We start from the raw sequence: 24,570 nt of genomic DNA, 5'->3' as shown, positions 1-24,570 counted from the left end.
TGAAAACTACTTTGATCGATTAGAAATTAAGGAAAAGGATGTCATCCTTAAAAGGGCTCTGCTTGCATATTTAATGCACAACCACCAGTACACTAAACTGTCACAAGCCACTATCAATGCTCTAATACTGCAACCTGTTGAAAACAACTGTTCAGAGTTGCCAATCAATACACAGAAAACCTCTACTTCTGATCCAAAAAATACAGGAAATATGTGGATAAGTCCGAAGATAAAAATTAACAAAAAAATAAAAAAATTATAGCCAAAGAGTTTTTGAGTCTATAATTTCTACTTCAAACATGTATGAAGCTTTAGACTGCCCACCAGATTCTAAATTAATAAGGAGGGAAATTCCATTACCCTCCTTAAAATCTTCAGTACATGTCAAAAACCCAGATCCAGACATAAAAATTATCAACACAGATAAAATTAAGAAATGTTACAAAACTGCCATAGAAAAAAAGAAAGATTTGTAGTGGACTGTCCACAAGTAAACGTTACTCTGTGCAGCGAAAGCCAAGGTAGTTACTTAAGTAGCAAAATAGAAAAACTAAGCAATGGGAAAATTCACGCTTTTGGCTATGTAAGAGCAAACACCACTCTAGCACAGGTTATTGAGTCCAGTGCCTTAGAAAGTAAAAATCCTCCAATAATTCTTGGTGGAACCAATGACCAATGATTCTTGGAATGGAAGTTTTGATTATATTTACAAAGACCTTGATAAACAACTACAAATAATTAGTAAGTTTAGACCTGTTTTTATCAGTACTGTACCTATAAGACATGATAAACTATGGAACAATCCCATAAATAAATTGCTAAGATTATCAAATAACTATATAATTGAACTAACAGCTAGAATGAAAAATGTCTATCTAACAGCTAGAATGAAAAATGTCTATGTACTGAACCTAAACTGTCTTAGAAGACTTCACTATACTAAACATGGCCTCCATTTGAATAAAAGGGGGAAATATAAACTGGCTGCTTTAATAATAAAGGCTATTAGATTGTGGCAATCAGAGGATAGATTACCAGAGAGTTTGGCTTACCAGTAAAACCACATGAAGAACTAAAACAGATCAACATCATTGAGGCAGACATGAACAGACTAATAAAGGATAACAATGTTGTCACTCATTGTTCACAGAACTTATTATTACTGTAAGATTAAAACTAAAGAAAAAGTTACTAAAAACAGTCCTCAATTCACACGCACAAACATTAGACCGTTTTGTAAACAAATACAGCTGTGGAGTAGAAATGGCGTGGTGGCAACAGCTACGTAGCAACAAAGAGTAATATATTTTTTTGAGCATAGATGTTATTTTAAATACACTATATTACTAACAAAAAAAATTAGTATTTTACTAAAATACTCATAAATATGTATTAATAAGTATTTTACGATTTCAAATAAATATGTATTAAACGCATATACCATGGCAACGATATTACATCGCTTGGGGATTCTCGCGTCATCATTGGCGACGATACATCGTTGCCGCAGGGATCTTCGCATATTTTCTCGGTGACGATATATCGTCGCCTGGGGTTCAAAGGGTTAAAACACTCACATTCTCTTTAATTAATTTAAATTTATCAGTATTCTCTCTGAGGTTTAGATTCCATGGGGATGATTCTTAGATCCATAGCAAGTGTTATGTATTTTGTAAACAGTTACCTTATTTATCCTATTAATGTAATTACATTCAACTTTGGTAATATTTTTAATTTGAAGTCAGCCATATTTATAGTGAGCAACACCATTTTCTTTCTGGCATATGATTGAAATATTCCTATATTATACAGGGTGGTGCAGAGGAAACGCATGTTTTTCGAACCGCTAGTACGCGGCGACGGGAGTGGGTATTGACCTTGAACGAATGTTGGCAGACGGCCCATACAATGCAGTTTCAGTCGCTATGGAGCATTGGAGCGTGCAACATCGTGTATTCGTTGTCGAGCAGTTTTTTTAGAAACAATGATTCTGTAGTCACAGTGCAACGTCTTTTCCGTCAATATTTTAGAGTTGGACGTCGAGGTGCAGTGCCTGATCGAAATACCGTACTCCGATGGGTTGCAGCGTTTAGAAGTATTGGTTCTGTGATGAAAAAGAAACCACCTGGTCTTCCCCGTTCAGTTCGTACTCCGGAAAATGTTGAACGAGTCAGAACGGCATTGTTACTAGTTCTAGACGATTGACTAGACGACATGCTGTAGCGCTGGGTATGTCACGTCATTCGCTTCACCGCATCTTACATGATGACCTCAAGTTCCATCCGTACAAATTAATGATCGTCCAGCAGCTTAATGAAGGGGATTTTTTACAGCGCAGAGAGTTTTGTCGCATAATGGATGAAATGTTTTGAGTCTTCATGAGTGATGAAGCACATTTTCATCTTGATGGTTACGTCAATGTTCAAAACTGTCGGTATTGGGCATCGGAGAACCCACAAGAATTACACCAAAGACCTCTGTACAGTTTAAAGGTAACAGTGTGGTGCTGCATTTCAAAGTTGGGTATTGTTGGACCCTATTTTTTTGAAGAGGAAGGAATTGCAGTTACTGTGACATCAGCTCGCTACGTTGAAATGTTAAACAACTTCCTTCATCCAGAACTTGAAAGGCGTCAAGTGAACATGAGAGACATTTGGTTTCAGCAGGATGGTGCCACAGCTCACACGGCGAGAGCATCCATGGAAGTGGTTCGACAAATGTTCCCAGGACATGTGATTTCGAGATTTGGTGATGTTCACTGGCCCCCTCGCTCACCCGACCTGTCGATATGTGACTTTTTTTTGTGGGGATATTTGAAATCAAAAGTGTACATGAACAAGCCTCGCACACTCGATGACCTTAAGAATTCCATTCGTCAGGAAATTGAAGCCTTGCCGAATGAAATGTTGGAGAGAGCCGTCCGTAATTTTCAGAAGAGGATCAATATTTGTATTCAGCAAGAAGGACGTCATCTCAAAGACATTATTTTCCGAACCTAAATATAGTATGTAATTTCAAAAACTGCATTAAAAAAACCTATCATTTAATACTTGTTTTTATTATTTTCAACCCATTGTGTCCCAGTAATTCAATGTTGAAAAACATGCGTTTCCTCTGCACCACCCTGTACTAGCAGTTAGCATTCAGAAGCACATTGCAATAACATTCTTGTAAAACTATTGAGTCCCTACTGTCACTAAATGTAAACATGGGTAAACAAATGGTTTTTATCATATGAAAAACAAAATTAAAACACATGGTTTCAAATTTTCTTTAGCACTCTTAAGAGTTAAGTATCAAAACAGCTGTTATTTTTGCAGTATGATAAAAAAAATATTTCATCGAATTTGATTATGTAACACTACTCTTACATCTGTGCATTAATTTAACCTTTCCAGCGTTATTGACGCGGATCCGCGGAGGGCCACTACAAGCTCAAAACGTTATTGCCGTGGATCCGCGTTTTTGCATTCTTTATTTTCTTACTGCTATGTTAGTTGAATATTTTGCTGCTAGATGGTTCTACTAGTCATGCGACATACAGACGGGTTACCCCGCCTCGAATTCTGTTACAATGGGAGTGGCAGTTGCTTCTAATTGGCCAAACACTGTCTAGCCCCGCGCGTGGCCCCGCGCCTTTCACAAAGTCATTGACGGGAGCTCCCGTCAAGGCATCTAGCCAGTTAGTGGGAAGCGTCCGGTACACGCATATGTATTTCGGTTATCGCTAATTTTCTGTTGTGCCCTATTCTTTTTAAAGTAAATTATTCATATTATATACAGCAGTTTCCAGTATTTATTTAGTGTTTTTTACCATTATTCGTGTGAATGGCGAATCCAGACGATTTGGAATTTGAAGATTCGGTAATTTTGAGCAATTACTTGTCAACCCCAAACTTTTTCATATTTTACTACGATCATAAGGATGTTATCAGAAAGCAAGAAACATAATTCAAGCCCCGCAAGGCTGTCCTACAGGTTGCCGAGCGATAAGAAGGTTCAAAGTCCACGCGATAACAGTGGCTTGCGGGAGACGCGCGGAATGTCAGTTGTGACAGCCCGCCACCAAATAAACATTCTTTGTCTACTTTTGTATTTTTCTAATTTTATTGGTTTGTAATATAGTATATGTTTATCTAAAAAAACTGTGTTTCATTCCCATACAAATTGAAATAAATAAAAAAATATTAGTGACAACTACACTTCTATTCTACGATATTTTCAAAAGTTAAAAATTAGCCTATGAAATCCAAAAAGGGCTAAACAAATTTTATTCGCCGTTAAATAACTCTATTTTTAAATACAGAAACAAAAAAAAATTTAACTTTACACATTGGAAATTTAAAAAAAATTGTAACTTTATCAAAGATCAGGTCTAATTTTTCATGACGCTTAAAGGGTTAATATACAGAATATTAATTTCTGGGTATGAGGGATTATTACTTCTAAACATATACAGTTACACCTTATTGTATTATATACTCGTATATCATTAAGGCTTAATGCACTGTTGTTTGCAGTATATCATGTATATGCATTAAAACAAATTGTAAAACTGAATTTGCTCTTTTTTTTAGCTTGCTATTTCAATGTCTAAAAACATTCACCCAAATAATATAAAAACCAACAGAGTATCAGCAACTTGGTGAATTGACTTAAATGACGAAGAAACTGCTCTTGACTGTGAAGTTGTCTCCCTGACTAGGTTGAGACCTCACTGCGATGATTTATAAGTTTTCAATCTGATGAGTCAAAGATTTAATATTCAGTGGCAGAAGCTACAAAGGACACAAAAAGTTATATCTATTTTATTGTTGTAATATAATTTTTCTCCAAACATGGGCCTTGCAAATAATTACGAACCCACATAGTTTAGAACATTGTATATTTCCTTTTAAAATTTCAAACTATTATAAATTGGTATCCTTTTGATTTAGTAAAATGTACTTTATTTTTCAAACCCCAGAATTTTTCAAATCTTACAGTGATAATCAATTATAATAAAAGAATGTGTAAGAGCTTAATATTAATAAATTTGAACAGATTAACGAAAACACAATTCACTTAGTATTCTTTAAAAGTTTATTTAAAAGTTATTCCAAAAAGCTTTTCTGAAAAATATTTATGGCTTACATCACCCTTGTAAGCCATTACATTTCATTTCATTTCACCCTTTTCCTTCTATATAAAAATCCTAGTGCACTTAATGTGTATCACATCGGTTATCTTTAGACCAACAATTGTAAGTAACTGTATCCATTGGATATCCCTATTTCACAATAGTATTATGATTTGAGTTTATGTTAATCAGAAATTATTTCAATAAAATTGTAACTAGATATATGGTGATAAATAACGTATGGACCTGCATTCAGTTATAAATTAGTGTGATTTATAGAATAGTTGTTAAATATTATTCAACATCGTTGTGCAGAGTTAATGCCAGTGGTATAACAAGTGTCTGTGCAGGCTGCTGATCGGCACACCCAGCAACTCTGCCGCAGACCTGATCTGTGAACGGCTGCTGGACTGGGACCTTTTAGCACCTGGGGATATGCTGAGGCTTGTGGGATACCGCTACGCAGAGATGGGTCGCATATCGGAGCGCTTGCGACCGTACTGTGGCAACGCTGATATCAAGGCCAGGGACGATTTCCAGGAGTATCGGCACTTAGGTGATTGTCACATTCACTCCTGCAAGTTTTAGGTTTCTGTACTTACAAAATACTAATAAAATGTTCATAACTATTTTGTGTTCTCCATTTTTAGTGTATTTAATTTGATTTATCCTTTGAAAAATATATAAATTTTTAAATGTGACAGGTCAATTATGGATTAACTCCTTATCCATATTCAAGTTTAGGTATCAGTTAAGTTAACAAACGAGTTGCCAATCAAAATTTCAACGTTATTAACATATTCAGCTAGTCCTCCTGAACAAAACACATATATATATATAGTATATATGGGTTTAGGGGTTATAAATCACAAATAACTATGTTTTTTAATAATTAAAATGGAAAAAAAATGTCATTTTTTGGTTATATTTATCTACTGTCCTTCTTGTCATCTAAGATTTTCGGCCTTATCTGCGCCCAATACTTTATCTGAGTGTTCTGTGGTCAGAACAGCATATGGATACTGCCTTGTGGATAATCATGGCATCTATTACTGCAGCACGTAGTTATACCAATTCGTTTTTAAAGTTATTTACGGGTTTGAGTGTGGATTACGTGAGCAGTTAAAGTATTAGGAAACTATTTCATTCCTTTTTAATTGGTCATTGTATTTTTTCTGAATTACAGTATAAGTTTGTCATGTAATGGTATGTTATTTTTAAATCGAGAAAATATATTTTTATGTGATCAGACCTTACCAGGTGGTTTGTAAGTGTAAAAAATTAGGAAGTTATGGTTACACTATACTGCTTGATATTGATTAGCTGGTATAAATGGACTCCCTGGAAGCAATAATAATCAGCTGCTGTTTTGTTTATACAGAAAATGTGGTGAACATCTCCCGGCATGCTATAGGTCGTCATCGCATCACAGTGGGCACCTGTAACACCCTGGGTGTCCTCTACCAGTTGGGATTCCCTCGCGGACACTTCACTCATGTCCTCGTAGACGAGGCTGGTCAGGCCACCGAGCCGGAGATAATGATACCTCTTGGTAAGTAATCAACAAACATTTGATTAACTCTGGTGCTGTAATACTGGTCCGGGGTTATCTCAAGAAATCTCAGTAATAATGGTTCAACTTACAAGTAAATCTGCACATCAGTACTGTTGTGGGCCATGTGTGAAATTAATGTCCTCTAGGAAAATAGTTCTTGAGGAGTCAGTGAAAAGGCAGTTCATAACATAAACTTCAGTTCATTGAACATAATTTTAAAAGGTTTTAAGAAGACAAGAAACAAAGTATAAGAATGAAATATTAAGAATCCTGACAGAAACGGTGTAATGATATTTATTATCTGAAGGTATTATCTAAAACTCGTGTATTAAAAAAAAATAATTGTTTTTAGGACATAAGCTCAGGTTATTGCCATTGTAGGATTTTTATTCTATTTTTTTTAAACTAAGCTATATTGTACTTCCAATATGATTTTCTTTCTTTCTAATATTTTAGTAAACGTTTTATATAAAAGTGAATTAAATTCCCTACCAAACAGAAACAATTTCTCAAAATAACCAAGATTAAATTAAATTCTAACTTACATAGGGCAATGAATTTCATGAATCCAGGAATAAAATTTAATATAATTTTAAAAAGTGTAACACGTGTCAAAAATATAGCTTATTTCTTAAAACAAAAGCATGTGGTTGTGATAAAATTCCACTATTTGTCGTCAAATGTGTAATAGATTTATTTTAAAAAACCATTTTGTAAACTAATAAATCAGACCCTGGAGCAAGGACCTTCCCTCAAAAACTAAAATATTCAGGAATCACAATAATATATAAAAAGAATTATATAAATAGTATAATAAACTATCAGTAGCTTTGCTACCAGGTTGTACACAAAATATTTTAAAATGCTGTTGAGATAAGATAAGAAATTTTCTAGAAACCAATAATCTCTTCAATAAATTCAGTTTTAATTCTGTAAAGAACTTTGAAGTAAGCAGAATTTTTCTGAACAATGTTCAGTGGTACAAAAAATCACTAACACTACAACTATAGTAAAACAGGATCATTAGTAGTAGTTTTTGGGTTTTGAGATCTGCAATCTGATCTCTTCCTCAGATTAATAACTAACCTAACACATAACTACAGTCTTGATTAAAATAAAAAAAATCATACCAGAGCGTTGTGACACACATAAGGTAGAAATCACAACAACCATTTTGTATCTGTTCCATGCAAACTAGCTGCATAAAGTCTGAAATCTCGTTATCCTTTCAGTTATCTGATAGTTGCACCTTCCATCCTTAACACACCAAACTATATCTCCACTGCAGTATTGTAATGATCAGTTATATTTTTTGAGACAGTTCTTTCTGTTTTCATTACAAATATAGACTCAAATTGATGTTTTGCCAACATGATGCTGGTTGTTAAGGTTTACTATTGGGTTTTTGCAGCATTCTTGCACAGTTCGTATGGCCAGGCCGTGTTTGCTGGAGATCCCCTGCAGCTGGGACCTGTGGTGCTAAGCAGAACAGCTGAGCAACTGGGGTTGGGGGAATCTCTGCTGTCTCGGCTACTACTGCACACCCCCTATTGCAGAGACTTCACTGGCCACCCCTCCTCAGGCGGTTACAATCCCCACCTGCTCACAAGACTGGTCTACAACTACCGATCACTACCTGAGATACTGCAACTGTCCAACAATATGTTCTACGATGGTGATCTCCTACCTCAGGTCAGAATAATATGGGTGACGCTGTAGGATTTATTAGTATTTTACAGGAATAATATTGGTAAAGTTACACAATTCATTTATTACAAAACTGAAATGGTTGTAAAAAAACTAAGTAAGGAGATGTTAGTGGATGAATGACCAAAGCGTGGAAATATATTGTTAAGTAAATAATATTTGACTTGAAGATCATTCTTGGTGTATCTATGTTTGTGCATCAATGCATGTCTGCTGTGTTTATACACAAATGTCAGGTGGTAATCAAACTTGTAATTTTTTTCGTTATATTTTGCATAGCTGTATATAAATTCATTCTTTATAAGAAGAAATGTAAGTTTATACACAACACATAAAAGAAACCTGTTTTTCTCTAAAACCAATTTTCAACTGAGATTAGTCTTCTCCATCTCACCTTTAAACTAGACTTTCAAAAATGCTTTAGCCATGATTTTGTGTAGATTCTGTTGAAATCTATTTTTCATCACTCTGTATGGTAATGGTTTACTTTCCAATACAGCTGAGATCTGTGAAAGTTCGTATCCTCTGTAGCTAATTTTCCCTATCACAAACATTACTTTCCTTAGGTTCAAATAAGTTTCTTGTAAATTTATGAGAAAAAGCGGTAAGTTTTGTTTAATAAACTGTGAATAAGCAAATGTTATTTATTATAAACAAAAATATATGAAATATAACATAACAAATTAAAACGTGATCTTTAACATAGTTGAGCTAACAAAACCTACAGTCTCAAAACTTAACATTTAGATTTATGGTACAGTTTCGGTTTGTAACATTTATTGATTTATTAGTTTCTTTGAAACCCTTCAAATTGAATTGTTGTTATTGGTGGTACTACTATTGGCAGTTATTTGGATTTTCTTTTATCAGCTTTCACCCTCATCCAAACTGGCTAAAACATCATAATTGTTGAAAAAACACTTCCGCTGTCCACTGTTTCTTGGTCTTTTGTTTTTTTAAATATTTTTTTATTAGTAGCTGAAGTGTTTAAACTTAACTTTGGGAACAGTTTTCTTACCAGTTGTACTTCTCTTGTATTCGAATTCTCTATATATTCCTCAGCTACCATAAAGGATTTCTAACCTCCATGACATTTCAAGGCAAGTAGATCCCTTGCCTCTCTATACCAACATTCTTATGCCCTGTGTAGTGCTCAGGGTTTTCAAGATTCCTACTACTATTTTTACCACTAAAGTAATTATATAGGTACCAACAGTTGTGCAGGTTGTGCTTTTCTTGTAGCCAATGATAAACGTTTTTGACTCAAAGTGTTGAAGGTGCGATAACAAATATTTGTGAATAAAGTGGCATGGCTTAATTGGATATTCATCATCAGTAATTGTGAAACTTTGCTTGTTTTATGTTTTACCATCATTATGAAAAACAACAAAGAGATCACCATTATCTTTAACTTCATCCACATTAAAATGTAACAGATCTTCGTTTTGACATGCACCGTTAATGCCAACTGTTAAAACACGTCTGCTTAGCAGCCACTCATCATCAGGCACAGTGTTCAAGAAGGTCTCTACCTCTTCAGCAGTGAATACCCTGGCTCTTTTTGTTTGATAACTAACAGTGTTCCGTTTTAAAAATGCAATAGTTTTAGAAAAATTATTAATATCTGTATGTTTCTTAATTTTCAAATAAGATTTTAACATTGAAAACCTGTTGGTTTCAGATCTGTTGATTTGTTAGACAACTGAACTAGTAATCATCAATTAATTTGTTTGTTCTAATTCTTTAAAACCTGCATCGTTTCACAAACTTACTTTATTTATCTTCATATCTATTACATAATTTCTCTGGAAGTAGGTTCCTAACACATAAAAGTCCTTTTGAAGTGTTTTTCTTGTATGTGGGACATTTTTAAATGTGTAAACGCATCAGTGTGATTCCCCTATTTGTTTTGACAGTCTTATGTTCAAACAGCTGATTTTAACACCAAAATTAATTATAAAACAGTGTCAAATTTCCTTATGGAAGAATGTGTAATGTTACTAGACTGTGAAAAGTCAGATAATCTTTTAAAAGATTTCATGTGTTTTTTTTTCATCCTAATGAAAAGTATTGTTCACTACTTCTCTCGAAAGTGATCTATTGCGGGACGCAATAGCATTTTACACGCTTGGCTTTGCCTCGTGCGTAAACGGAGTCTTACCCCACAATAAGTCACATTCGAGACTAGTAATGAAATTTACTATTTTCTTTGGAATATGAGCAGTTTTATTTACAACAGATGATAAAGAAACCGTTAAAATCTACAAATATTGTTCACAGATGCAAGGAAATCATTTTTAAATTAGTAGTTTTAAATTAGTAGCAACTTCAAAAGTAATATTATTCTGCAGGTTGATGAGGAGAAAAGTGAGGAGGCCCGTGTGTTGGTCAGTCTGCGATCAGTGTTGCCACCACGCCCAGATAGCTCCCCCCCTGCCCTAGTGTTCCATGGTGTCAGGGGCACCAACTGTCAGGCAGTGGATAGCCCCAGTTGGCACAACCCCCATGAGGCAGTACAGGTCACCATGTATCTACAGGCCCTCTATGCTGCCGGCCTCACACCAGAGCAGTGTGGTATCATCACCCCCTATCAAGCTCAGGTATGTATGGTGTCCATGTGAAGTAGCTTATTTATGGAAATAAGGTACAAGTACGTCGCACCACGTATGTTAGATGCAAAATTTCAATTTTATATTTTAATGTGGAGATATTCTGCAGACAAGCAATAATAATGAAAAGAATCCTCACAGAGTAGACATAGAGAAAGTTTGTCAGCCTACTAGATAATAGGCACTAATCCTACTTGATGTTCTACCAAATCCTATGGATGGACATGCATCATCATCAAACTTTATTTTGTTATATATAAATGAAGTTTCATGTAGAATATCAAGTCTATAGGTTAGTTCATTCTCAAGATATTGTGTAGTCAGACGGAAGGAAATTTTACCAGCTCCCCTGAGTGATACGCTTTGCTAATGCTCAGTCATTAATGCATGGCAAGTAGTCACCTAAACAAGTAATAGATTGATCTTGTTCAGCTATATACTTCAGCTCATGGCCAGTAGGTTAATGTATCTTTATCCATTGATACACTTTTTATATATATATAGTGTGTGTGTGTGTGTGTGTGTGTGCGTGCGCGCGCGCGCGTGTGTGTTGAAAAATTGGGATATTTTGGTCTTAAAATATGACATCCAGAAAAGTTTAAAGTAATTTTTACTTACACACCATCTTATGCTGACGTACTAAAAGTGATGTTGCTCTTTTAAAAGAACCAAATATTTTATGTTAATGACTGTATCTAATTGTATGTATATGTTACTAGTAGAAAAGGAAATCATTAGACTTACCTTAAAAACTATCTTTTAGGGTCCACTGATTGAAAGAATGATGTGTAAAATATGTGTACTTTTATGTGTCCTTTCAATCAATGGACCCTAGAAGATAGTTTTCAAGGTAAGTCTGCAGATTTTCCTATCAATTAGTAACAATCCCTTGCTTTCGTCACTATTAATCCAAACCTTTATAAAGTATATTGTAAACAATGATTAACAAAAAATTATCAAATGAAATGTGTGTATAAATTAGTTTACAACTCATATAAAAACTATTCCCTTTTTTTCCAGGCAGTGAAGATACGTCAGATGCTGGACACACTGGAGGTGTCTGCACCCAAGGTGGGTTCCGTCGAGGAGTTCCAAGGTCAGGAGCGGATGGCCATCATAGTATCGACAGTACGCAGCAGTCCACAGTTGATACAAAAAGACCTGCGACATACCATCGGCTTCGTGGCATCCCCGCGTCGGCTCAATGTGGCTGTGACACGGGCCCGCGCACTGCTTGTGGTCATCGGCAACCCACATCTTCTTGCACGTGACCATTACTGGCGCACTGTGCTGACATATTGTGTACGCAACCAAGCGTACACTGGCTGTGATCTACCTGATCTCGGCATTTAGTCTTTTTAAATTGTTTCATTGCATGGCTGCTTCTGTACATTATTATTTTTCTTACTGTTCTAGTCAAATTGAATGCGATTTGTTCCTACTCGTGTCTGTGAAAGGTCTTTAGTTAGATACAAAATCGTCAACTTTCGATTAAGTTTTACACAGTGCTAAAACCATTCTGTACAGTTGTATGTTAAAATAAAAATTAGGTTTGTATTAGGTTTTATATAAAACCATTTTTGTTCACTCACTCCAAATACTGAAATAATTATAATATCATCAACAAATTTTATTAGATCACATTTTTCTTTTAATTATTAAAAAGATATTTTCTTTTTAAAGGAACATTATTAAATCTACATTTTAATGGCAACTTATTTGTCTCTTATATGTATGAACGTTCTCTTCTGATAACTATGTATATTTACCATTTAGTTGGTTCATTATGTGTTGCATAGTTTGAAACTAAAATGATTATAAATATTTTTATTTGTTCATATAATTGTGCACAAAACTTGTTTTGTAACTTTTTAACTATTGTGTAATGACATTAAACAATTAGTTGTGTTTAAGTTATTGCCATGCAATATTGTCAATATATCGTTATTAGGCATTGTATTGATAAAAACCATCGGATAGTTTGTGTAAATTACTCCAAATAAATACAGAACTTGGTCATTTAAATGTAAATAGATGTAAATATTTATACATTAATTAATAACAGTATGAAAAATGACAGTGATATTGATTTGGCTTTGTAGAAGTATTTTTACAATGGTCAATTTGTCATGTAATTTAGTTTTGTTACTTCTGTAATAAGTGTCCATCACTGTATATTAGATTAGCTTACTAATAATTTTTGACAAAAGATTCTGTTTTATTGCAATGATCCAAAATGTAGTAGTTTAATTACATTTGATTTGAGATCACAGAATCCAAGCCGGAGTTACTATCCTTGCGTAGAGTAAGCTGAAGTAGAATTGGGGGGTCAAGGTCAAGCTTTGAAACAATTCTGATTATCATTCTTCATAGTACTATAAACGTGTTTATTTTTATTTTCTAAGCTTAACCTTGATCTCCCAGTTCTACTTCAGTTTGCTGTAGTAGTTTATTCTAAAACAAAATTTATATAGCTTAAAACAAAAATTCAATACCTCTAAGTTGTTAAACGATTACAAATATATATATATTACAATTCAGAAAATTTCTTCATGTCCTCACTTATCGTAATTCCTAGATTCAAAAAGATTTTTCTGATTGATTTTATGTGTTAAATGTGTGGCTTATTGATACACTTGAAGACACATTGATAGACTATTGTAATTTTTAACTAGGGATATCCAAAAATAAAAACTTTTCAGTCAAATATGAAAGTGACGTATATTTATTATTATATTGGTTTACTATTATTATTTTATACTAAAACTACTATTCTGTAGTGTTTTATAATACTAATGGGGTTGAATTTATTTAGGTGCTAAACTAAATTCACTTTAAAATCATACATTCAAAGAAAATAAGTAACGATCTGAATTATCAATCTGATGAGGAATACCTTTCTTCTATTTACAGACCTGTGAAGGTGGTTGGATGGACAGCAAGGGACCATGATTGACTATTGTTGTCTGGCTGCCATATCAAGTCACTCAGCTACCCCTGATGTATATGTACAGTAATTCCTTATGTATACTTTTTCAAAATTTATTTAAAGTGTTTACATAGTTATTTTGATTTAAACAATCCATTTCTGCTTTAAAATACCAATTGGATCTAATGATGATGTATTGACATTTATCAGTACATTATTAATAGTAATACAATCTCTCGATTCAGATTCAATGTTTTTATGAAATACACTTTTAAAATTTACAGATTTTCGGTGTAAAGTTATTTATTAATTCTTGTTGTTATAGTACGTACTTATACAACTTTCAACTGGATAACTCATCTAACAGATGTATTTTATCTTTCTATTTTTTTGCACTAAATTATTATGTTATATGTAATTTTTTTTGTTTTTTTTTTATAAATAAATTTCATTACATATTTCTTTTAACATGTGTAATCAATCAGAAGTATTACATATTTATTATTAATAACTATTATATTTTGTTTTATAGTAAAAATTAGCCCAATATGAATCAGTTTTCCTAAGATTAATATTTCATGTTGGGAAGAATGTTATAAATTTTCACATTAATAAAAATGAAGAGAATAAAAAAACTCTAGTTAATTTTGTTAAAAGAATTTAATGCAAGACGTAGGTTATACCATTGGTTGATAATGAATTTGAACAGTTTTTAAACATTTGTCATTTATAATTGTACCAACTTAAGAAAACAGACATTTTGTTGATCAAATGTTGTCTACAAATATTTTTTAACTTTTAATCGATTCCCTTTCACTAATGGAACTATAAGTGCTTGAATTTCTTATTTTCCTCTTAAAATTTAATATAAGTTTTAATAAATAAACGTTTTAAAATAATATGATTAATTCCAATGTTGTTAGTTATCTTTTTAACATTAGTAACAGCATTTACACTGGCAAGAAATTGTACAAGTTTTGTATCCGACAGTATAAATTTTTGGTTTAAATGAGTGTAAGAGATTCCGCGAGCGGTGTCGGACAATTGTACCAAAGAATTGGAGAGTAATTAATTTTGGACATTAAAATTTGTAACTATAAACATTACTGTCATATGGAAGACTAACAACTGACGATACAGCTGTCGCAAGTACTTGCGATAATACTCACAGCACGAGTTCTCTTACAATTTTGCTAGCCAGTGTAAATGCTGCTCTAGACTCTTATTTTCCACAAAACTATATTTAGTTTTCACTGTTTAACATTCATTTACATACGAGAATAACATCATTATAATATGTGCAAGGTTGTATAATATTAATGCATTATTTCACCATAGTCCAAGTTGGTCCAAAACTAATACAAAAGAATTGTTTAAAACTGTCTTCATTCTGCATAAATGTTGATAATAATATTGAAACACATTTCGTCCAAGACAGTATTGGAATTTTGGATGTTTGTGTGACACTTATTGGTTGAATTCGAGATTTGCGTTAATATGCCTTGATGTCATATATATTTCAAGCTGATTCCTCTGAACCTATACACAGTTGGGGGTTCTGTGCTAGTCTGTTTGTTTGCCTTAGAAACACATAATTTACATTTTGGCATCATTATTCATGCACAGCAAACCATCAGACACCAATGTCTTTGATGATTTGTTACGTATTACAATTTGTTACCTGTATTTAGTTGAATAAAAATTTTGTAAACCCAATTGTTGTTGTTATTTTTATTAACTATTTCCACTTATTTCATTGAACTTTGATGTTTATCGTTCTGATATTCTGTAAATATTTACGTAATCATAACCAGTCATACCAGCGGGATATGCAAAACCCACTGGTTTTACAGGCTGCCATTTCTGTGGCTGGAGGTAAATCTGGTGAGGCCCACAGGCTCACCCCAAAACTTTAAATCTGAAGTTTTAGATTTTGGTTCTTCTCAATGAAATTGGTCACACAGCATTCAGGCAATTAGCTTAGGATGTTCTTGATCAGAATGAGGAGTGTTGCCAATTTGAAGCTTGACCAAATCGGAGATTTGTTGTAATATATCTGAACTAGGTCCATGCTCATTTGATTTCATTTCTTTACTGTTACATTAAATCTTTACACAACTATCAGAGCTAAAAAAAACTGATCAAGTATAGCTGTGTGGTGTAAGGCGCTACTCTTGTACGTGGGAGTTAGCCTTGGAGTTACGGGTTCGATGCCCACGCTTGACATTAGAGATTTTTGCGGTCTGGTGGTAGATTATGAGAGACTGGTCTATAGTAAAGTCAGTGGGAGGGCCCACCTCAAATTAACAGTGATTGGCTTGGGTGAAAGTTGTTGGAATCAGTGATTTTATTATACAAGTGTACCAGACCCACAACACGTTTTGCATTTTTGCCTTTACTATGAAAAGAAAACCACTTGATTTATATTTATTTTATGCTCTACAAGGCATTTTTTATTGAATTATGGCCATAATATTCAATTTCAAGAGTTAAAAAAACCATTTACACCACAATAACACCCAAATTGTAATATGCATAAGTCTGTACTCGAAGCAGGAAAAAAGCATTGTAAATTACGACTTGGTAATTTCTAGGGTTAAACACTGATATTAAACCCAATTTAATTAACTAAAAGTGATTGTATGAAGTGGCAAGATATATTCATAAAAATTTCGTCTGTAGGCTTGAAATTTTCTAAGAAACTTCATTTCTACATAGACAAGAGTGAGTTTTTTGTGAATGTTGTATGCCCAACCATAAAATTTGTCTGAGCATTGTTGAAGCCTATCAGTAGGCTGACACAATTTCTCTTTTGTTTGACGTATGTTTGTCTGTAGTTCTATCTACCAATAATTTAATACGCTATAGACTTGAAATTGGAATTGGAACTCAGCGAAGCCTGTTACGCAAAATTTAATATGGCATTCTCCTACCTGGTAAATACAAAAAAGAGAAATGAATGTTCAGTCTTTAAAGATTCCATTATATTTTGAAACAAGCTAGGTATACAAAATTAATTTAGCTAGATAATGCAGAAAACTTTATTTTTTAGCAGTTCTAGGTTTTTGCCGTTCCTGACTTTTGCTCTTCTCTGAACTTTTCTTCCTCACTCGCTCCAAACTGACACTTTTCTTACGCTCCATACTCTTCTTCCTCTCAGCACTTTTGCTCTTGCGGCGTTCCCTGCTCTTACTCTTACTTTTGGCACTCTTATGTCGGCTCTTGGATCGTCGGGGGCGCCTCTTCTTCGTACGCCCACGCTCCTGTGTGCCTGCTTTGGTGGTTGCTGGGCCAGACTGAGTCTTGTTCTCTCGAATGGACGACTCGTACATGAAGTCTGTACAAAGCTCACCACTACAAAATTCCTCCCCGCACTCAATACAAGAGATTAGCCGAGTCTCCAGCACACCTGCACGGTTCTTCATCTTCCTCAGAAAGTCTGAGTCGTTCACTTTACGCTCCCTCTCCTCAGTCTGCAACCGGAGTTTTCCAAGCTCCACCAATCTGCGCAGTTAGTTTTTTCACCAAAGAGAAAAATAAATAGTAAATACTATAGCATCCACAAACGACAAACTAAATAATTAATTTATAATATTCTAAACTAAAGGTTAAAAAGAAATTTATATACTTTCAACACAGGTAATTTTCTCAATAAAGTTGTCATATCCATTCAAATCCTCCTTCTAAAAAAAATAACCTAAAATCTACTAAACACTTTATTTAGGTTAATATTTACAATCCTTAATCTGATCAGCTATATTTGAAATAATTAATGTACTGGACTATGTTATTATCTGTCAGATGAGATTTTCAGAGGTAAAAACCAATATAAAAATTATCAGATCTAATATGTTGTTATTCATTGTTTCTGACCTGCTACTGAAGGAGTAAGAGATCTGGGTATTATTAACATATTGACTACGGTGGACCCTCATTACTACAATTCCGACTGTCCTAAAGTCAGTTCATGACTTTATTCGCAGTGAAGGTGTTAACAGAGGTTATTTTAATTGACAGCCATTTATGTAGATGTAGATCCTTATAGGACGTATTTTACTTACTAGTAGCATACTTCACACATAACATTACAAAACCATCAGTGAGTTGTGTGATATAATTTTGAGTCTAGTTTCAATCAAAACTGACCCTTATAAAAGGTAATAAGGGACAATAAAAGCATTTTAACATATGCTTTGTTCGGTTGTGCTTAGCTGACTGAATTTTCACATTGGCCAAGGTCAAAATATTGTTTTCTAGGCAACCTGGACTTTCCAGACTTGGCTAGTAGTACTGTCCGCATCTGACTTGTTTGCGAGCTCAAGGAATGCACCTGCCCATTGGCTGAGGCTGTCGACCAACTGTCACTTCCCCGCACTACTACTCGGCCTAAAAACTATTAGTTATTTGCCTTGTCACATTATAACGCCAGGAAATTTGGTGTATTTAAGTAATTCTATATTTAGGGTATAATGACATTTTTTACATGAGCTATAACATTGTTTACTCTTATCCTAAAATTGTAAAGTTATTTAAATTAAATTATAAATTATTATTTAAACCATAGCAACATGAAGTTGTTTTTACTTATCATCTTGAGAAATGTTGGGACTTGAAACCATACGTTTTATAATAAAAAGTCTGTATATTTTTTAAAATATGAACACAAAATACGTTTTGTTTTCTAAGCTTAGTCGAGTGGACATGCGAGATCTGATTCAGAAGAACTCTGGTCGTCGTCATCGGGGCCGTCACTTTCACTGGAGTCCACGCCACCAAGTTCAATAACGAAGTGGTCAATGACGTCTTCTATTAATCCATCCTTTTATCCAGAAGTCCTGCTCTAGTTTTATGGTATGATTTGTAAAACCTTTCCAGTCTATTTTGGTAACAGAGTTCATAGCATGTGTTGTCACTTCCTCAAGTTTTGTTAAACATAAATCACCTTTGATATTGTGATTTTTTTATTTCGCGTTTCATGGTAGCCCAGGCTAACTCTATAGGATTTAGCTCGCACATATAAGGTGGTAAACGGATTTACTAAAATGTCCATGTGCCTTTAGTAAAGAGTCTATACGGAAAATCTTTTGTGGAGGTTTGTGTTGCACTATTAAATCGTACAGTTCAAATTTTTTCAATAGTCGTGGGAACAAGCTATATTATTTTTTATTAACCATTCAACCATGTCATTTTTAACTGCATATTTAGAAGGAGGTTTATTGTCCTGAAGGCAGTGATATGGTGCATTTATCAAGGACAACTACGCTGTTTTTTGGAAGATGTGGCAATAGTTTTTTCGTGAACCCATCGTTCAAAATTAACGCCATTCATTTGACCCATGGTAATCACCGGTAGCTCTGCCAGCTTTGAAAATTAAATTGCAGTTATGAAGAAATCCATCTTTCGTGCCCGGCACTAACCACTATTAGTCTATTAGATGAGCTCGTGTTTGTCGAGACGCCAGGAACACCAGGACCACTCCAACATTTTCCAAAAGTTAAATTGTTGTCCACCCACGTCTCATCTAGGTACACAATAACTTTACCCTCATGTCTACACTTCTGTATCTCTCCCAAATAACGAGCACGCCAGTTTACTATATCAGGCCGTTCTATTAAAACGTTCCTGATTTTTCCACATCTCTTGCACTTAAACCCCATGGTATGATAAGTAAGCGTCGTAAAGTGTGTACTCCCCAAGGAAAGTTAATCTTTTCTTTAATTGCTGTTAATAATTTATATACCGTTGGCACTTTCTTTTGTACAATGTAAAAATCAGTAATGGTATCACAAATCACTCTCTGGTCAAATTCATCGATGTTAAATTTCTTTTCCTCTGAATATGGTCTTTTTTCCCAGGAGTACTTAAGGCTTCATTACCGGCTTCAACACCTTCTTTCCTTATAGATGTTACACTTCGCACTGATATACCCATGTAATTAGCTACCCGGATATTACTCTGCTTCAGTCTATGTTGGAGAGTACCCATATTTGATTCTTCATCACACTTTTGAATAACTCGCCTTATAACATCCCTTGCCTCACTGTGAATTGTCTGTCCCTTCTTGCGAAACCGAAGCCATTTTGAAAAGCTAAAAACTCACAAATATACACTATATTAAATTAAAACTTCCTTTCACCTAATGAATTTACACTATGTTATACATTAAAACATAATAATACAAATTAGAGGTGCACTGGTGAAATCACAACTCTCTACTGCAAGGTATTCGCGGGCGAATGTGCGAAGGTGACTAGTAGCGCCGTTGCCGTACAACAGTGACATATTGTCTGTGGAGGGGAGTCCTCACCCTCGCCCCCTCACCCCCGCGCGCGCAAACAAGTCAGATGCGGACAGTAGATTGGTAGTGATGGACTTTACAAAATACTTAACCTCCAATCAGCTCAGTCACAACAATACAAGTGCTGGATAGATAAAGCATAAATTACTTATACATAGACTGTCCCCAATTCTAGCACTGATATCAAAAGCATTGGAGTTGAGTAAAAACGGCCACAATTCTCCCTTTTTTTATTCAAATCAATTGTTAGCTATGTCATGAAAATTATTACTTAGCGATTAATTGATGTAATTGAATCATTCTAACAAATATAGATTATAAATGATCTTTTACCTTGATTATAATTTTAGAGTTTCTTGAAAAACTACAAAAATGTAGGTCTAGCAGAGTGGTGAACATATTTCACCAATATTGACAGATCAGGTCCCCCACCGTGACTCTCATGTATTTTCATGGAATCAGGATAACAAAATTTACCTGGTAACTTGCATCCACTGATATTGACTCTGGTTCTCTAGCCTGACTTTCTTCTGCTATTTCTGTGAAGACCTCTCCCAGAGAAAAGATCCTAATTATATTTTTGGTTACAGTGCAAGATGGTGGGCTACTTCACAAATATTGATAAAGTTAAGGTCTCCGCACCTGAGGAGATAAAACCTATAAACCCCACCTAAAAAGTGTTCTTAATTCTGTTTGTTTTGGAATCAAAGTATCTTCGACAGGATGTTAAACTCATATCTTCTATTCTGAATTTCACTAAAGTCCGGAACTACAAAGTTTACAAAAATCACCTAATGACAAATTCTTAATCCTGTTTGTTCTTAGATAGGGTGGTAACCATTGTGTATTAATATTGGCACAGCAAAGAATTCACTTAGACTTTCTTTTATTTCCATGGGTCCAAGTCTAAAACTTAAACTGGCGAAATCTGTTCAACCTATTTCTTCTTAGATACCATGTTGGTGACTATATCATCCACTGAAAGTTCTTCACTTGCCTTGGTTTTATTTTCATGGAAACAGAGGTTACACAGCTTACCTAATAAGAAACTGTCCATCCTGTTTTAATAGATCACAGGATTGTAAGCATCTTCCTCTGAACATTGACGTAGTTCTCCATCCTGAATTTCTCTTACCTTTTGGAAAAGTAAACTTGCCCCACACATCTCAACTGAAGAGATGCTCTAGATATATTGATACAAGACATTTCCTCCAGCATGACTTCCTGTTACTTTTAGAACGAGTTTTCACAAACCTCACCTGGAGAACAGCTCCTCGTCCTGTTTGTTCTTAGGTCGCAGGGTAGTGAGCATCTTCCACTGGATATTGACACAACTCAAGTCTTCCAGTCTGACTCCCCTCATCTCTGGAGGGACGGGGTCTGCAAATGGATACTCTTTGGATTGTCGCAACTCTCGCTTGGGTGTCTTGAATGTGAAGTCCTTCTCTTTTATTTTGATCTCTTCAGGCTTTACCTGTTTAGGAAATTGTACAATTTATTTCTGATGTGTTTATTTGCAGCTAGATCGATGAAACAGTGAAAACTGAAGACTGAAAAAGAAGTTACTGTCATATGAGTAGTTCAGTTTCAAAATTTGTTATCTGCAACAAAGAAAATTTTCCAGAAAGGGCAAAAACCTGTGGCTAGATTATTTGACAAGTTGAAAACTTAAGATAAACATTAAAAATTAACACAAAATAAACTTACTTATACCCAAAGCTTACAAAAATATTACCTTTAACATCATGGAAATTTAAAAGAACCTTTTCAACATAATGGTGTTCGGAGCAGCATAATATCTTTGACTATGCAGCTTTTCCCAACATATCAATGTTTGTTTCAGTTATTTTTGAAATGTATTTAATTAATAAAATTTTACACTGAACTTAATTAATCATTTGAACACAGTAAATATTTATGATTATAAATAAGTGCATCCATTTTAGTACAAAGTTTAAAATTTATTTTTATAGATCTTCTTTAGATCTCTTCCAATTGGCAATATTCTTCCTTTTCTTACGGCCCTTCCCCACTTCTACTGGCAAAACATTCCTTGTTTGTTGAAATAAACAGCCGTATAACAACAAAAGACAAACTTAAGGTTATTTTTCAATGTTTGCTTGCTTCTCAGCAAAATCGAACAAACATCACGCATGTTTTTTGTTGAGGTGGAAAGTAATACAGGGGTGCCAACCAATCTCATATTACTCTAAAACACTGCAGTTTAATAAAGTAATAAGTTTAATAAAATTGTTGACATTATAACAAACTATATAAAATGTTTCTTATGAACATAACATTGTTTGCAAAAGTATTCCTAGAACAATATTTAAGCTCCATAAAAAAACATAACAAGTTCTGTTACAGCTTTGAGTCAGATACATTGAGTTCTACAACAGTATGCACACTGCACTAAATGACTTTTGTAGCATTACTCGTTATTTGTGTTTGATTTTAACAGCAAGATAACATGCTTTGCTGCCTAATTTTTGCATCAAAACATGCGTATTAACTCAAAGAACAAAAATTGCCTTCATATGAAAATTGAAAAATAATGCACTTAACGAGTTTTGAAACTGGACTACTCATATATTCAATGAAGTAAAGAAAGCAAATGGAATAGAGGCAATATTTCACAAAAACAACAGGTACAGACTATTGCAATATTTAACTTTGATCTTTGAGTTGTACTCGTAATAAAACAATAAAAGCAGCAATGATTGAACTATCAGTCTGTTATGGACACTTGTAACTTGTAATACACCCATATTTAATGTATTGTTACATTTCTTTATCGGATTGTATTACATTTTTTAATAGTTATAAATATTTGTGATTTGAGAGTTTTAATACTAATATGATTATGAAGGAAACAGGATTTTTTTCGGACATTTGTTTGCAATCTGATCTCTTCTTCAGGTAAATAACTAACCTAATACATAATTAAAAACTAGTTTAAAATAAACAAATCATACCAAAGCGTTGTGGCATGCCTAAGTCAGGAATCACAACCACCATGTTGTATTCAACTTCACTAACTCTAAAACATGCACTTAATAAAAAACTATACGCAACACTAATCATTAAAACTGAACTACAGAATACAGGTCACTATACGTCTGCATTCGTCTACCAACCAATATTAAGACTGACCAGAGGCCAATAGGAAATGGCAATCGTCACGGCGCAAAATTTCCGCCTTCTAGTTATTTACCTGAAGAAGAGATCAGATTGCAGATCTAGAAACGTAGTGTTACTGATTTTTTTGTTTCACTGAACAATGGCAAATATCCGAAAAAATCCTGTTTCCTTTACAATCCTTCCATCGTCAAAAATAAGCTTCACACAAATAATATGATTAATTTCAGGTGATCTGTTGTGTTCAGGATTATTAAGTATTTACGAGTTCACTTACAAAATAACTTAAATTGTTTCATATTTTTCCCCTTATTTTAACATAATCTCATAGTAAAGTATAATACTGATGATGTATAAGTTTTTTTACTTGAACCTAAATGATTGTTTATAGCTTATAATCATAATATGTGATTGCTGATATTGTTTTATAATAAATTCAATATAGCTTACTTAAAATTTTTACCTTTTCAGGGCGAATTTTGTATTCAGGAACTTTTTCCAAAAGCCTTCTAAAGTCTTCTTTAGTGTTAGCAGTTGCTTTAGACAAATCAAGCACCTGAGCAGGTTCTTTCTTCTTTGTAAGAAAGTCATCGAGTTTCAAAGCCATTCTTACTAACAACTAAAATACAATGTTAAAATATTTTATTGTCTCTGCGTTGAACTACAAACCACAAAATATTAGAATAAAAAGAAGGAAATCCAGTTTAGGCTTTATACAGGTACCACATATAAAAATTAGCAATAAGCACAATTCAATGCATGGTATAGAACTCAGCTTGCTTGTGCCTGATTATCATGTCTCTATGGTAACAGAACCTCTATGGTAACAAATATTTGATCAATACGAACTAATGTTCTAAGTTTCTATAGTTTAATTTATAAATTTAATTACATTGTATTTTATTTATTTAGTTTTACTATAGTTATGTTATAATTTTAATTGTATGTATACAAAATTAAATATTAATTTTATTTCTTTGGATACTAGATTATTTGTTTTTATTAAATTAATACTACCTTTAGAGAATGATATTTTGAATGTGTGATTTTACAAGTTTTAGTTCAATAAGTTAGTTAACAAGGGACCATTTTTTCAACCCAGATTAATTTATGGAGTTCACAGTTAGTTCAAACTGGCTATATAACTTGTCTAGTAACTTAATGCAACAGAGATGCAAAAGACAATGAAAACTGCCCCATTTCCCTCACAATACT

General features: G+C 33.8%; 2 protein-coding genes across 2 annotated transcripts in view; one reads left to right on the top strand and one right to left on the bottom strand.

Annotated features, from left to right (window-relative positions):
• The window catches only part of LOC124353794 (probable RNA helicase armi), a 48,406-nt gene extending 32,771 nt beyond the window's left edge, over positions 1-15,635 (top strand). Inside the window, 5 exon segments of the mRNA XM_046803790.1 lie at positions 5,470-5,675; positions 6,501-6,671; positions 8,086-8,366; positions 10,733-10,981; positions 12,011-15,635. Of these exon segments, the coding sequence (XP_046659746.1) occupies positions 5,470-5,675; positions 6,501-6,671; positions 8,086-8,366; positions 10,733-10,981; positions 12,011-12,343 (1,240 nt within the window). The 3' untranslated portion in view covers positions 12,344-15,635.
• A 508-nt stretch (positions 15,636-16,143) lies between these two features.
• On the bottom strand, positions 16,144-24,132 carry LOC124356240 (arginine/serine-rich coiled-coil protein 2). Its single transcript, XM_046807424.1, has 3 exons — positions 23,819-24,132; positions 21,477-21,691; positions 16,144-17,423 (listed from the first exon to the last, which is right to left on the bottom strand). The coding sequence occupies exons 1-3, from the start codon at positions 23,960-23,962 to the stop codon at positions 16,961-16,963; spliced, it is 822 nt and encodes a 273-aa protein (XP_046663380.1). The 5' UTR covers positions 23,963-24,132; the 3' UTR covers positions 16,144-16,960.
• Positions 24,133-24,570: the final 438 nt, after the last annotated feature.

This window comes from Homalodisca vitripennis, chromosome 2 (genome assembly GCF_021130785.1).
Source record: "Homalodisca vitripennis isolate AUS2020 chromosome 2, UT_GWSS_2.1, whole genome shotgun sequence".
Classification (NCBI taxonomy): domain Eukaryota; kingdom Metazoa; phylum Arthropoda; class Insecta; order Hemiptera; family Cicadellidae; genus Homalodisca; species Homalodisca vitripennis.
Note: the sequence above shows the minus strand (reverse complement) of the source record. Positions and strands in the feature narration are given on the sequence as shown.